The 14,241-nt window shown below is 43.2% G+C and overlaps 1 protein-coding gene across 2 annotated transcripts in view; it reads right to left on the reverse strand.

The window, feature by feature from the left end:
- Positions 1-14,241, reverse strand: part of EFEMP2 (EGF containing fibulin extracellular matrix protein 2) — a 91,526-nt gene that overhangs the window by 36,794 nt on the left and 40,491 nt on the right. For both annotated transcript variants that reach the window (XM_029612253.1, XM_029612254.1), the window contains 3 exons: positions 10,140-10,262; positions 4,859-4,975; positions 2,639-2,758 (listed from right to left, as the gene is read on the reverse strand). In XM_029612253.1, coding sequence (XP_029468113.1) covers positions 2,639-2,758; positions 4,859-4,975; positions 10,140-10,262 — 360 coding nt within the window. The remainder of the gene's footprint in view (positions 1-2,638; positions 2,759-4,858; positions 4,976-10,139; positions 10,263-14,241) is intronic.

A 14,241-nucleotide genomic window follows, 5' to 3' on the forward strand; every position in this document is an offset into this window, starting at 1 on the left:
AGAGGATTCGCTGTTCCAGCGTTCTGTGGGAGACCTGCCCAGCCGGACTCAACATCTACTACTCACTACTGCCACCTCTGGTGGTTTCCAAAACTATTTAATAAAAGATTCAAATCTGTGTTTGTGTGTCCAGAGTCTAGCCTGACACTGTGGTCCCTCACGGGACTGCCCCCAAGGGCGTGGTCAACTGCCACAATGTCCAAGGATCCACCCAAACACCAATAACCATAACACCTCCTACTCATAGAATATATTGTAATTGGGACAAAGAGGTTTAGGATAGCCATTTTACAGTGCCTTGGGAAATATGTATTTAGTGAGAGGTATTTTGCTTGCTACTTGCTGACATCTGTTGAAAATTCAATGGTGAATATGTCAGATTGGAAATGCTGAGCACTCTCTCTTCCCAGACCAACCCCAGCACTCTTCAGCCTTCCTATATGGACTTTAACAATCTTGCCTCCATCCCAAGCCCGACCCCAGTGCACTCTGAACCTCCTCCCTAGGACAACCCCAGCACTCTCGCCTCACCCTCCTCAGATATACTCTGTCCAGCATCCCATCTCCTCTGTCCCAAATATTTGTCTTCCCCACCAGCCTAAACCTGACCTGATCCAAGCAATCTTCCTTTTTCTCCCCTTCCTACCCAACTGTCTGCTTCTCTCTGGTCCCTCAGACCTCTTTTCCAGGCTGCCCATCACTCTGGCTCCCTCCTGTCCTGCAGCTCTCTATTTCCCTGCAACCTTGCCAAAAGCACCCGTTACCACTGGAATAGCTCTGAACTACTGCATAATTTGGCATGTATGTGCATAAGTTCTGAGCTATGAACGTAGGTCAATATATATGGGTGTGTTCTCTGAGCTACCCATGTAGTTCAGCATGAATGCACATAAGTTCTGACCTATGTGCATGCAATCCTAAGTGACTGTCAGTGCTCGATTACATGCATTCTCCACCAGTTGCCTACAAACATACACCATTTCCAAAGGCTAAGCATAACAATGTTCTGATCCAATTTTTTAATTTAAATGTTATACATGAAATTGGGCAGCAGTAGCTGGTAATGTGATAAACAAGTGGAAATAAATAAACTCCATTAGAAAACTGCAATGAAAATAGAAACCATCCCTCTACTGGTTTGCATTTGGCTTCCAGCTCCCCAGCAGCAATGGAGCAGGAAGCTCAGAATGTGTTGTCTGGATTTGTCAAGACAAAGTAACGGGCAGTGCAACAACTGTGTAACAAAAACTAACCCAAGAAAAAGATGACCTTTTATTGGGAATGCAGGAAGATGTCACCTGGAAGTTTGTACTGAATGTACAAGTTGGGTGGGACACCGGTGGCACCTGTACAGCTGAATGACACAGTGCAGGTTTCTTGTAACTTCTCAGGGAGGGCATAGGATAAGGTTACTAACACCATGCTGGATCAGGATTTGAACTGGAGATAATATATTTCACCTGTTTATATTGGTGATAGAAGACAGATTTGTAGAAATAGTCTTGCATGCTACATGGGTATTTATACCACAGGGCCTGCCAGCTCTGATCTAACCAAAACATGTAATTTCAAGGAAGAGGACCAGTGTGGAAGCAATGCACTGGCCAGGTGTTCAAAGCCTATCACGAAACATGAATGTTACTTGACTACCTTGTATCATCAGAAAGTGGCCACATGGATCACCAAGTTTTGTGAGAGAGGGGACACAAAAGTTGGGTTTGGGTAGCGTCCAGCATCATATCCCTGACATTACCATATCTCCTGCTCCTCAAACAATTCATAGCTTCTTCTTCCACATGGAACTCATGGCACCCCAACTTTCTCTCCCCTCAACATGCTGGGACCTTAAAACAACTCTTCATTCACTCCCTCCCAGGATCTAATGGCAGCCTTTCTCTCTCTCTCCTGCAACCTTAACCCCCCACACACACCCCCCAACCTAATGACTTCCTCCTTCTCCCCTTTACTCTCCTGAACCTCATGACTCCTGTTCTGTGTCTCATTCTCCTCTCTCCCTAAACCTCATGGCACCTCTTCTCTCACTGCCTCGTAGATCTGGCTCCCTTCTCTTTCTCTTCCTTCATCCCCTGAATTCCATAGCTGCCCTTCTTTTTCTTGCCTCATACTTCATGGCTTCTAAAGCTCTTTGGGAGTCATTTTGTCCACAGTAGAGGTGGTGATTATCTGCACAGATATGGGGGAAGCCGTAACTATGTGATATTCTAAATCCTGCTATATTCCTCTTTAAAGATGAAATGATTTTTTTAATTTTTGCTTTTATTTTTTATTTCTATTGCTGATAAATTATGTAGTTTTGTCTTTTAGGATTTTGTATTTTATGTCTTGGTTTTTAATTTCATGTAACATGTTATGTTCTCACCCTGACTGAAAGGGCAGTTTTATAAATGTGATATAGTAGTAAAGAGGGTAATAATCCAGTAAGGAGCATAAACATGCTAGTGACAATGTTTGGTTTTGTTCTTAGAAAGCTGGTGGACCATGGCCTTTCCTGTCCATTAGAGTTGGGTGTGGAGGCCAGTCAGTTTTGGAAAGGAACATTTTTTTCAAAGAAATGAAAGTTTTAGTTAGCGATTCAGAAGAGTCACTGAATAGCATTCCCAGGGTACCATGTACGTACCATTGCAGGTGAAGCCGTCCCGGTCCAGTTCATAGCCCTGGTTGCACCTACATATGAAGGTGCCATAGGTGTTGTAGCAGCGGTGCAGGCATGGGGCCCCCATTTCACATTCATTCACATCTGGGGACAGAAACAGACATCTTGACATCTGCACAAAGGTTGGGGAGGGCAATTTTCAAAACCATTTCTGCACGTAAAACAATGTTTCACGTGCAGAAATGGGGGTCTTTGAAAATGACCTCCCGTAGTTGCACATCAAGTTATATGTGTGCTGCCACTACACGTGTAACTTTACATACAGATAGGAGAGGTGAAGCTGAGGAGGAGTTAGAACTTAGGCCTGGATTTTCTAAATTCGCAGAACTTAGAAAATCCAGCGGTAACGGGGGGCGGGCCGGCTTTCGCAAACCAATAGCGCCACCATGAAAGGTGGTGCTATGGGCCGCGTTACTGACGGCTCCTTACTTTTTCACCGTCAGCGATGTCTTTGCGGCGTCTGCTCCGGTGCCGCCCCAACTCCTCGCCTTCCGGAGCGGATGCCGCCCAGAACCTGTCCCAATCTAGGTATCGCACTCGTGCAATACCTTTGGAAAATGACCCCCTTAGACACTGACTTTTGAAATTAATAAAATGCACACACATATTTTCCCAGAAAATACTTTACACTTTTGCACACAGTTTGAAAGTTTATTTCTATTGATTTATGTTCTGCTTTTTCAGGGGCTTCAAAGCGGATTACATTCAGGTACTCTTTGGGGCGGGAAGATTAATTCTAAGGGGAAGGGATTGGGTAGGGAGGGGGTGTCGCCACACATTTTCTAAACTTTTTTTAAAACTGTTTTTATTGCAAGGTTGCCTCAACAGATGGCCCCGGTAAGGGGGTGGGGGGCAGAGGTCTACCAAGACCCCAAGGGACATTTGTGCATTTTGAGGTAGTTTAATTATTTGGAGGCCTGCATCTTTAACGGACTCCTGGGGATATCAGGATGCGTGTTAGCATTTTAATGTCCCTGGGAAAAAATAACTACACCTCCCTGAAATGAGATAAAAAAATTTGACTGAATTGTTTCTGTCAGCTGTGTTGTTTTATTTGCATTGAATTGTCTATACATTAACTGTTTTGCATGCATTAGGCAATTTTGTGCATGCAAATGCATACAAAGCAGCTAATTTCTATAGGGAATAGGTTTTTGTTTAAAAACATGCAATAGGGTGCAATAAACAGTGTTTAATGCACATTACATGCTGTGTAATGTGTATTATTGCTACTTACATATGGGCTGATACAGTAAAAATCGCGGGAGAGCGGGCAAGCTCCCGCTCTCCCGGCATGCGCACAGGCCACTCTCCTGTGCGTGCGATTCAGTAACTTTATTTAAATTAGGGCCCGCGGTAAAAAGAGGCGCTAGGGACACTAGCACGTCCCTAGCGCCTCTTTTTGGACAGGAGTGGCGGCTGTCAGCGAGTTTGACAGCCGACGCTCAATTTTGCCGGCATCGGTTCTCAAACCCGCTGACAGCCACGGGTTCGGAAACCGGACGCACTGTACTGTATCGGCCTGATAGTAAATCTAGGCCTAAGTTTGTACCTGAGACAATGGAGGGTGAAGTGACTTGCCCAAGGTAACAAAGAGTGGCAGTGGGAATTGAATCCTGGCTTCCCTGGTTCACAGCTTGCTCTAAACAACTAGGCTACTCCTCCACTACCATTAGGCCCCTATTTGACCTATGCAACCCCCAATATGACCTTCTGCCTATTGGCAATCCATTTATTAGGCACTGTGGGCCTGGTCCAATGATTCAGTAATGTGTTGCCAGGAAAGCTGAATAACCAAACAGCACCCAAGCCAACTAGGACAGTTTTGTCTAGTACTGGATTTGGTAGAGTGACATGCATGGGATATACAATCCTGCTTTTCTCTGGGAAGTTTAACTTCAGATGGTCTCAGCCAGTTTGAAGCAATCTAGAAATCCTACAGTAAGACAGTTCCAGGCCGGTTCCAGACTCCATCTCTTGTTGCTTGGGTCTGCTAAAGCCCAGGGCTGCTATTGAGGAAGCACAAAGAATACATAAACAGCGAGAGATGGGGGGCACAGGGAGAGTTCAACGACTTGTCCAACCATTAGTGGCCTCTGCCAACCACTTTGGAAAGGCTATCTCTGCATTATGGCTCAAATGTCATCTTGCACAGCTACTTTGCTTTAGGTGGCGGCTTATTACCAATGCAGGAACGATTGTTGCCAGCCAGTTGGAAGCCAGGCTCACACTGACAATTGAAGGAGCCAGGGGAGTTCACACAGCGGTGTTGGCAGTATCGGTATCGACACTCATCAATGTCTGTCGGAGGAAATACAAGACAGAAAGTCAGAGGGGCTGGTGGGGGCAGAAGCCAAGAGCCAGAGCCACAGACAAAGATCTGCTAAAAAAAAAAATCTTGGTCCGCCTCCCTTGGTGATCAGGAGAATCCCTTCACGAATCTCTAAGTTCTAGGCAGGACCTTCATAAAAACATCAACTGGGTCCCCATTCAGCCACTGCGTGGCTCAGCAAGTTAGCCAAATAAATGTATCCAGCTAACTTAGTTGAGATATTCAGCGGCGTGGCGACACCACTGAATATACTTGGCTAAATTAAAGTTAGCCATATATGTTTATCCAACTAACTTTAGGACAGCCTTGTGGCCTGATCAGAATTAGCTGGATAAGTCACTTATCCAGCTAAGTGGCACCGCCTGATGACCATAGCTGGATATTCAGCGGCACCACTAAGTTGGATAAGTCCGACTTATCTGGCTAAGATTATTAGACATATCATCGGCCTTTGACAATGAATTAATTTTGCAGCAACAAACAAGCACAGGTTTCACATTAAAGAAACACATGTTATTATTTATTTTTAGTTTTAAAAAATAATACTTTTCATGCATATATAGGCCCATAAAAGAGATCAAGAGTTTTTAAAATTTATGGAAGGGGAGTAAACAAAAAGAGTAGGCTGATAAGTGGCCAAAATACACAGATCCACAGAAAAATGTCATTCTCTACTCCAAAGAGCATTGACAAGTATTATTGGAATATTATTTCTAAAACTTACTGATTACACTAATACACCATGTGCTGTAAATATAATAATTTTTATGCAGGGGTTCCCTGAGAGCTGAAAATTATTTTAAGGGTTCCACCACTGTGAAAAGGTTGAGAAAGGCTGCTCTAGACCAAGGGTAAAACTGAATTGCAGTCTCCCATCCATCCTTGCAAGCAGTTAGGCTTCCCACAAGTGTGGCTACACCTCTCATAGACATATTCTGGGTGCCTGGTCTCTTGCCAACCAATCAGCTCTTGAACCAATTGCCAAGTAAGGGCACATCCACTGCCAGCCAGGTGTTTGGCATACAGACTCTCAGACACAAGCATAGATACTTTCTCGCTCTCCTTGTGTTGGTGGTGAGAGTGTTTGTGTGTCAGAGAGGGAGACACCCACACATGCTCTGACAAAAGCCACGTGTGTGAGTGGGAAGAGCCTCTGACCCAAAGCAGCACAGCTCCAGATGTAATCCAGCTTTCTCACATGGAGCCAGTGCAGTTAGTGCTGGTGCACGAGTATCAGGTGCCCCAGGCGAACCTTACAGCCTTGCACTTCCCCATCCCTGCCCACCTCACACAGAATTAACAACTGTGCATTAATAATAATACATTTTACATGGAAAAAGACAAAGTACAGTCTGCTATGATAAAAATATTACTTAAAACATGCTGTGGTGACAATCAGAAAACCCTGCAAAAAAAGTCACTTGGATCCCATATGACATTAGGCTTATTATAACATATGCTGCGTGTTGGCTTGGCCCTCAGGAAGCCTTGGGTAAATTCAATTATAATGTAATAAACCTCCCAAATCCACCAAAACAGCACTAACTGCCAACACTCAAACAATAACAACTCTACCTATGAAAAAGCAACACTGCAAATATTACACCAGGCCCTAAAATATTAATACACCTCCTATTAGTAAAATAGAACAGTCAGGCTGCTATAGATCCCTACACAAAAATTATAAGCTAGCAGAATACCTCACCTTGCTGATACATGGAAAACACAGACAGACCCTCACCAAATACAGAAGAGACCATAAAATATAAATAGAAACATGGAGACAAAAGCTGAACTGGAAACCACAACAAGTTAAACTTTATATAATGAAACAATGGAAAAACAGAATCACCACCATTCCTCATAAAACATAAAAAAATAGAATCAAGAAATATAAAACGTCAATCATAATAGTAAAACTACTAATAAAAATAATTTCAAAACAGCTATTGAATAAATATTTAAAAAACTGTAAAATTTCTCAAACTCCAATAAAATTTAAAAATAACAGGCATATCAAATAAATCCTAATAATTAAAACTAGTAAGGAAAAAAAATATCCCTACCCTCCATAACTAGGAACTTTTGATTCCAATCACCCTAAGATTGTTGTGGATTAGTTGGTGGGGGGGGGGGGGTGAACAAACTTTCACTTCTCTTTTATATACACACTCTCTAATTCATGTTCATTCTGATACACACACTCTCATACGCTCCCTCACACACATGCTCACCGACCCACATGCGCTCACACACACGCTCACACACATACACACACTCTCTCAGATTCTCAGACATACTCCCTGACTCACATTCTCACATGCAGACATGCTCCGACTTACACCTCAGTGACATGTTCCATCATATGAATTTAACGACTCACAAGCACTCACACACAAACTCATGTGCCCTCACACATGCACACACATACACATACTCACACATATGCTTCCTGATTCATACGCTCCCTCACACTCATGCTGATTGACACACACATACACAAACTCATGCTTGCTCACACACACTCTCCCTGACACACATGCTGATGCTCACAGATACGCTCCCTGACCCACACACTTTCTCACTCACTCACAGATATGCTCTCTCACACAGTCACACACATGCTCCATGACTCACATGCTAATATGCATACATGCTCTGTCTCTCTCTCTCTCACAAATACACACACACACACACACACACACACACACACATATGCTTTTTCACAAACATGCACTCTCATATGGTCATACACATGTTCCCTGACTCTCACACATGCTCTGTCTCACTCTTCTCCCCTTCTGCCTCTGAATAAGGAAAACAAAAATGTTTTTACTTACATTAGTGGTCGGGGAATTCAGGCATGGCCCCCCCAAAAATAGTATCTGGATGGACTATCTACTGCTGCTCCCAATCAGAAGGTGGTGTCCCTTGGTGTGGGAAGGGAGGAGGGTCTGGAAGGCCCTGATGCTGGGGGGTTTTATTATTATATTTTGCCATGGCCCTAGCATGAGGGGATCTGGCAGCTGGGAGCAGCAGTGAGGCAATGGTGGGAGGTCTGCGCACTACCTCCCACTGGCCTAAACAGAGGCAGAGCAGGCATGAGGGGAGGCGGCGAGAGTACTTTTTTGCTTCTGCTGTGATGGGAAGGGAGAGGAGCATTGCTACTGCTGCCTTTGCTGTGCAGGAAAATGAAGTGGCAAGAAGGGGGAGACTCCTGCTGCACAAAAAAAGGCTGCTGCAGGGCCTGGTGTTGGTTGCAGCGACTCCACCAGTATGGGGCTGCTGCAACCAACAGCAATAACATGATTGCCCCCACCAAAGCATGCCTGAAGCCTCAATAGGCCAATCCACTCACAGAGGGGAAAAGGTTGATTTTGGTAAATTCCCTCTCCAGCAGGAGAAAATACCTACCCAACCACTGTGGGTTTTTTGTCAATAATGTTTTTATTAGTTTCATTAATTCATCAAACCCAAATAACTTAACATTGTCATGAAAGAAACAGAGTAGTAGCATATACAAGTGTCAAAAATTTAAAAACTAAGATGCGTTACCATAACCCACTCCAACCTCCCAGGTCAGCCCCCACCCTCCCCTCCCAGCCCTTGCCTCCATCCTTACTCAGCTCTTTCCCAAGTTAAAACAAAGTAATAATAATAATAATTATGATGGTAATAACAATAATAATAAAAATAATAATAAAACCACAATGGGTGAAACAAATACCAGAGCAAGTACTACAAATGCCAAAACAAGTAATACAAATATACAAAATATGAATCATTAAAGAAGAAAATGGAGTAGAAAACAAAATGATGCCAATGGCCTGAGAATTCAGAACCACCAATGAATCATATAAATCAGTGGTCCCCAAACCTGTCCTGGAGGGCCACCTGCCAGTCGGGTTTTTGGGATATCCTCAATGAATATGCATGAGAGAAAATTTGCATGCACTGCCTCCATAACATACAAATTTTCTCTCATGCATATTCATTGTGGATATCCCAAAAACCCGACTGGCTGGTGGCCCTCCAGGACAGGTTTGGGGACCACTGATATAAATCGTCTATGGAATTTGCCTTGGAGCACTGTTAGCCTTGCTTCTCAGCTCTGGGGGTAACGAACTCAGAAAGGAGACTCCAAATCAGTTGTGTCAAAACTTGTAACTTTTTGGATCCTCCTTTTGCAGTTCTCTTTTCTAACAAAAACAAGTCCATCCTCCAACCAGCTGAATAATATGAGGCGAAGTGCAACGAGGCATCCTTTGATCAACAAGTTTATGTGCCCAATTGAGATTGGAAGACGGATTTACATGACCTAACAAGCAAAAGGCTGCTGAAACACTTAAAGAGACAAAATACACTTGCAAGTGTTGCCAGAACTGTTGTATTAACACACAATCCCAAAGACAATGAACTAGTGACCCTTTTCGGGTGACCCACCATTGGACCGCCGCTCATGCTGCTTAGCTCCCCAGTAGTTTCGCTTGCGATTCCACCACTTTTGAAATGATTATGCCGGTTATAGCCTTGCAGATTTAATGAAACCCCTCAGGCCCCCTAGAGAGCGAGAGCTCAGAGCGGGCTCTCAGGTCGACGTCATCGCCACGCCCCAATTTAATTTTAAGCCTGAAAAACTGCCAAACATAAGAATACAGCCCAAAACCAATGGAAGGTTATGGGAGCATTAGCCAGTACCATCAACATGTCATCTGCAAATAACATCATTTTCAATTCTTGCTCATCTACTGGGATTCCTGAGATGCTCTTATCATCTTTAATTTTGCAATCTAAAGGTTCCAGAGAGAGAATAAATAAGAGTGGTGATAAAGGGCAGCCTTGCCTGGTGCCCATGCCCAAACTAAATACACTGGACATTGATCCATTTATACACATGAAAACCCTAGGATCACTGTAAAGAATTTGAATTGCTGCCATAATTAAGCCTTTAAATCCAAACTCTCCCATTGCAGGAATTAGGTAATCCCAAGCCACCCTATGAAAGGTTTTTCAGCATCAAAAACCATTGTTTGATTAACCCACAGAGCTGATGCCAGGACCCCAAAAACCCAGCATCAGACCTCTTTTAGTTTTATGTGCCCCAAGCTGTGGTTACCTAATGGTGAGTCTTACCAATGCACTCTACTCCAGTTTTGCGGTATCCATCTGGACATGTGCAGTGAAACGCTCCAGCGGTATTCACACACTGCTGGCTGGGCTGGCAGTCATGAATGGCATACTCACACTCATCGATGTCTAACAAAAAATAAACCAAAAGTAAATTCATTATTGGATTCAAGAAAGGGAAGGGTCAGAGTGTTGGCGTCAGAAGCAGCCACGTGGCTATGAGAAAATACATACATTTTTAACTCTGCCTTAATGAAAGGTGAATTGTTTATTCTTGAAGATGAATCCTTTGTTTCTGATACTATCTAGGCGTGTGCATGTTATAAAATCCGGGGTCGGCGCGCGCAAGGAGGTGCACAATTTTGCACCTTGCATGTGCCGAGCCAGCTCCGAGCCGCGCTGCCTTCCCCCGTTCCCTCCCAGGCTGCTCCAAAATTGGAGCAGCCTCAGAGGGAACTTTCCTACCCCCCCCCCACCCCACTTTCCCTTCCGCTACCTCCCCCGCCCTTTCCCCCTTACCTTTGATGACTTCTTTTTTTTGTTTTAAAACTTACTTCAGCCCTGGGGCTGAAGTAAGTTGCGTGCACCGGCCAACTGCTGGCACGCGATCCCCAGCCCAGCTGCCGTGCGGAGGCCTCTGGCCACGCCACCGGACCGCCCCTTTTGTAAAGCCCTGGGACTTATACGTGTCCCGGGGCTTTACGCGCATCGCCAGGCCTTTGTAAGTTAGGCCCGGCGCGCATAACCTTTTGAAAATCCGGCCCTAAGTCTATTCCATGTTTCTGCTGCTAGTAATAGCAGTGGCTATTTTCTAAATCAACTTAATTAATAGCAGGTAATGGATTTCTCCTCCAAGAACTTATCCAATCCTTTTTTAAACACAGCTACACTAACTGCACTAACCACATCCCCTGGCAACAAATTCCAGAGTTTAATTGTGCGTTGAGTGAAAAAGAACTTTCTCCGATTAGTTTTAAATGAGCCACATGCTAACTTCATGGAGTGCTCCCTAGTCTTTCTATTATCCGAAAGAGTAAATAACCGATTCACATTTACCCGTTCTAGACCTCTCATGATTTTAAACACCTCTATCATATCTCCCCTCAGCCGCTCTTCTCCAAGCTGAAAAGTCCTAACTTCTTTAGTTTTTCCTCATAGGGGAGCTGTTCCATCCCCTTTATCATTTTGGTAGCCCTTCTCTGTACCTTCTCCATCGCAATTATATCTTTTTTGAGATGCGGTGACCAGAATTGTACACAGTATTCAAGTTGCGGTCTCACCATGGAGCGATACAGAGGCATTATGATATTTTCCGTTTTATTCACCATTCCCTTTCTAATAAGTCCCAACATTCTGTTTGCTTTTTTGACTGCTGCAGCACACTGAACTGATGATTTCAATGTGTTATCCACTAAGACGCCTAGATCTCTTTCTTGGGTGGTAGCTCCTAATATGGACCCTAACATTGTGTAACTATAGCTTGGGTTATTTTTCCCTATATGCATCTCCTTGCACTTATCCACATTAAATTTCATCTGCCATTTGAATGCCCAATTTTCCAGTCTCAGAAGGTCTTCCCGCAATTTATCAAAATCTGCTTGTGATTTAACTACTCTGAACAATTTTGTATCATCTGCAAATTTGATTACCTCACTTGTCGTATTTTTTTCCAGATCATTTATAAATATATTGAAAAGTAAGGGTCCCAATACAGATCCCTGAGGCACTCCACTGCCCACTCCCTTCCACTGAGAAAATTATCCATTTCATCCTATTCTCTGTTTCCTGTCTTTTAGCCAGTTTGCAATCCACGAAAGGACATCGCCACCTATCCCATGACTTTTTACTTTTCCTAGAAGCCTCTCATGAGGAACTTTGTCAAACGCCTTCTGAAAATCCAAATACACTACATCTACATCACAATACAATAGCAATGTACATATGTTTTTACAGATTTAAATACAAAGCATGTACATATGCAAAAGTGCAAATCTGTTCACCCAGTGTCAAAACAGGACCCACAGATAGAAAATCAAGAACAATCCATGAACTTAGCAACTTACAACTGGCTGTCTTTAAAATGCATCAAATTTTTCCCTATATCCATAAGAAAAAGAGTGAGGAGTAGGTTAGTGGTTAGAACAGCAGGCCAAGTACCCAGGAAGCAAAAGATCAAATTCCACTGCCATTCTTTTTGACCTTGGGCAAATCACTTCTTTCTCCATTACCTCAGATACAAACTAAGGGCCTCGTTTACTAAGCAATTTTGCCATAGACACAGAATGGGAGAAAAACCTCAGTAAATGAAGTCCTTAGATTGAAGCACTCTACAAATAGAGAAAATACTGATCTGATCAAAGCACCTACAAATTATACTATTATATGCCCCACCTGGTCTCCTAGAACACAACCCGTCACCACTTATTGAAGCCATAACAAACAACATCAATATGAACACCCCAGCTATAATTCTAGAAGACTTCAACTTACACGTTGACAACCCCCCCCCCCTTCCACCACATGCTAACTCCTACTAGACACCTTGACAGCCATCTGCCTCAAACAAATAGTAAAATCCCCAACCCAAAGATCAGGCCACACCCTAGATCTCATATTCATAAATGACAAAGTTGAGCTCAAAGAACCTCCCACAGCCACAGATCTCCCATGATCAGACCACAAACTCATAGAAACTAAACTTCATCTAAACCCTATCCATCATGAACGACACAATCAAATCAAATGCATTGAATTCAACAAACCCTGCTCCAGTGATGAATTAATCAAAGTCCTACCTAACAATTTAAAATCCTTAAACAAGTCTGACACCAACTCTGCTGAACTCCTGACTCACCATCACCTCAGAAAGTAAATGCCCAATCATCCAGAAAATAATTAAACCAGCCTCCAAATACAAAGCCCCATGGTACACCCAAGGACTCCAGAACATCAAAAATTTACTAAGAGCAACAGAGAAAAAATGGAGAAAGAACCCGAAAGACCAATTAAAAGATAAATACAAAACTATTCTCTACATATACAAAACGGACATCGACAAAGCCAAAAAAGATTTCTACACTAAAAAGATACACAACTACCAATTTAACCCCAGAGAACTTTTCACATATATCAAAGACTTTACTCAGCCCGAAACCCCCACCCCCACCCCCCACCTACAGGCAATCAAATGATAACATGCGACAATTTCGCCAACTTCTTCCAAGACAAAATCCTCAACCTTACCTCAAAAATCCCAACCACAAATGAAGAGACTGCAGCCCCTCCAAACAAACCTTCTACCAGATGGTCACATTTTTGAGAACACAGCCTCCACTGAAGTTCAAAACATCATCCAAAAAATGAACCCTGCGTCACACCCAATTGACGCCCTCCCAATAGAAACACTAAAACTAGTTTCCAACATCATCGCCAGAACAATCGTTGACATAATAAATCTCTCTCTAAATGAGGGCATCTTCCCAGACAAAATTTAAATGCGCTGTTATTAAACCAACACTCAAAAAAACCCCATTTTGATCAATCCGTATCGCCAACTTCAGACCCATTTCCAACCTCCCCTTCATAGCCAAAACACGAGAAAAAAATCGTCAATCAACAACTCTCAGAACATCTAGAAAACCACCAATTACTTTTACCAGCACAATATGGATTTAGGAGCACCCTCAGCACAGAAACTCTTCTACTATCTCTCTCAGACACAATCCTCAAAGGCCTAGACAACGGCCAAAGATTTAGCCTCATACTCCTTGATATATCTGCAGCCTTTGATACCATCAACCATAACATCCTCCTGAACAGATTAAGAGAAATTGGACTATGTGACACCACCATCAGCTGGTTCACATCATACCTATCTAACAGATCATACATAGTTAGAGCTAACACAGAATCCAGACAAATACCCCTTCCAAATGGTGTCCCGCAAGGATCCTCATTATCATCCACCCTCTTCAATATCTACTTCCTACCTCTATGAAAACTACTTTCAGAACTCAGACTATCATACTACATATATGCCGATGATGTCCAAATTCTCCCAATAAATGACAACATGACTAGTACATTAAAACTCTGGAGCATCCACCTC

Source organism: Rhinatrema bivittatum, chromosome 8 (assembly GCF_901001135.1).
Source record: "Rhinatrema bivittatum chromosome 8, aRhiBiv1.1, whole genome shotgun sequence".
Taxonomy (NCBI): domain Eukaryota; kingdom Metazoa; phylum Chordata; class Amphibia; order Gymnophiona; family Rhinatrematidae; genus Rhinatrema; species Rhinatrema bivittatum.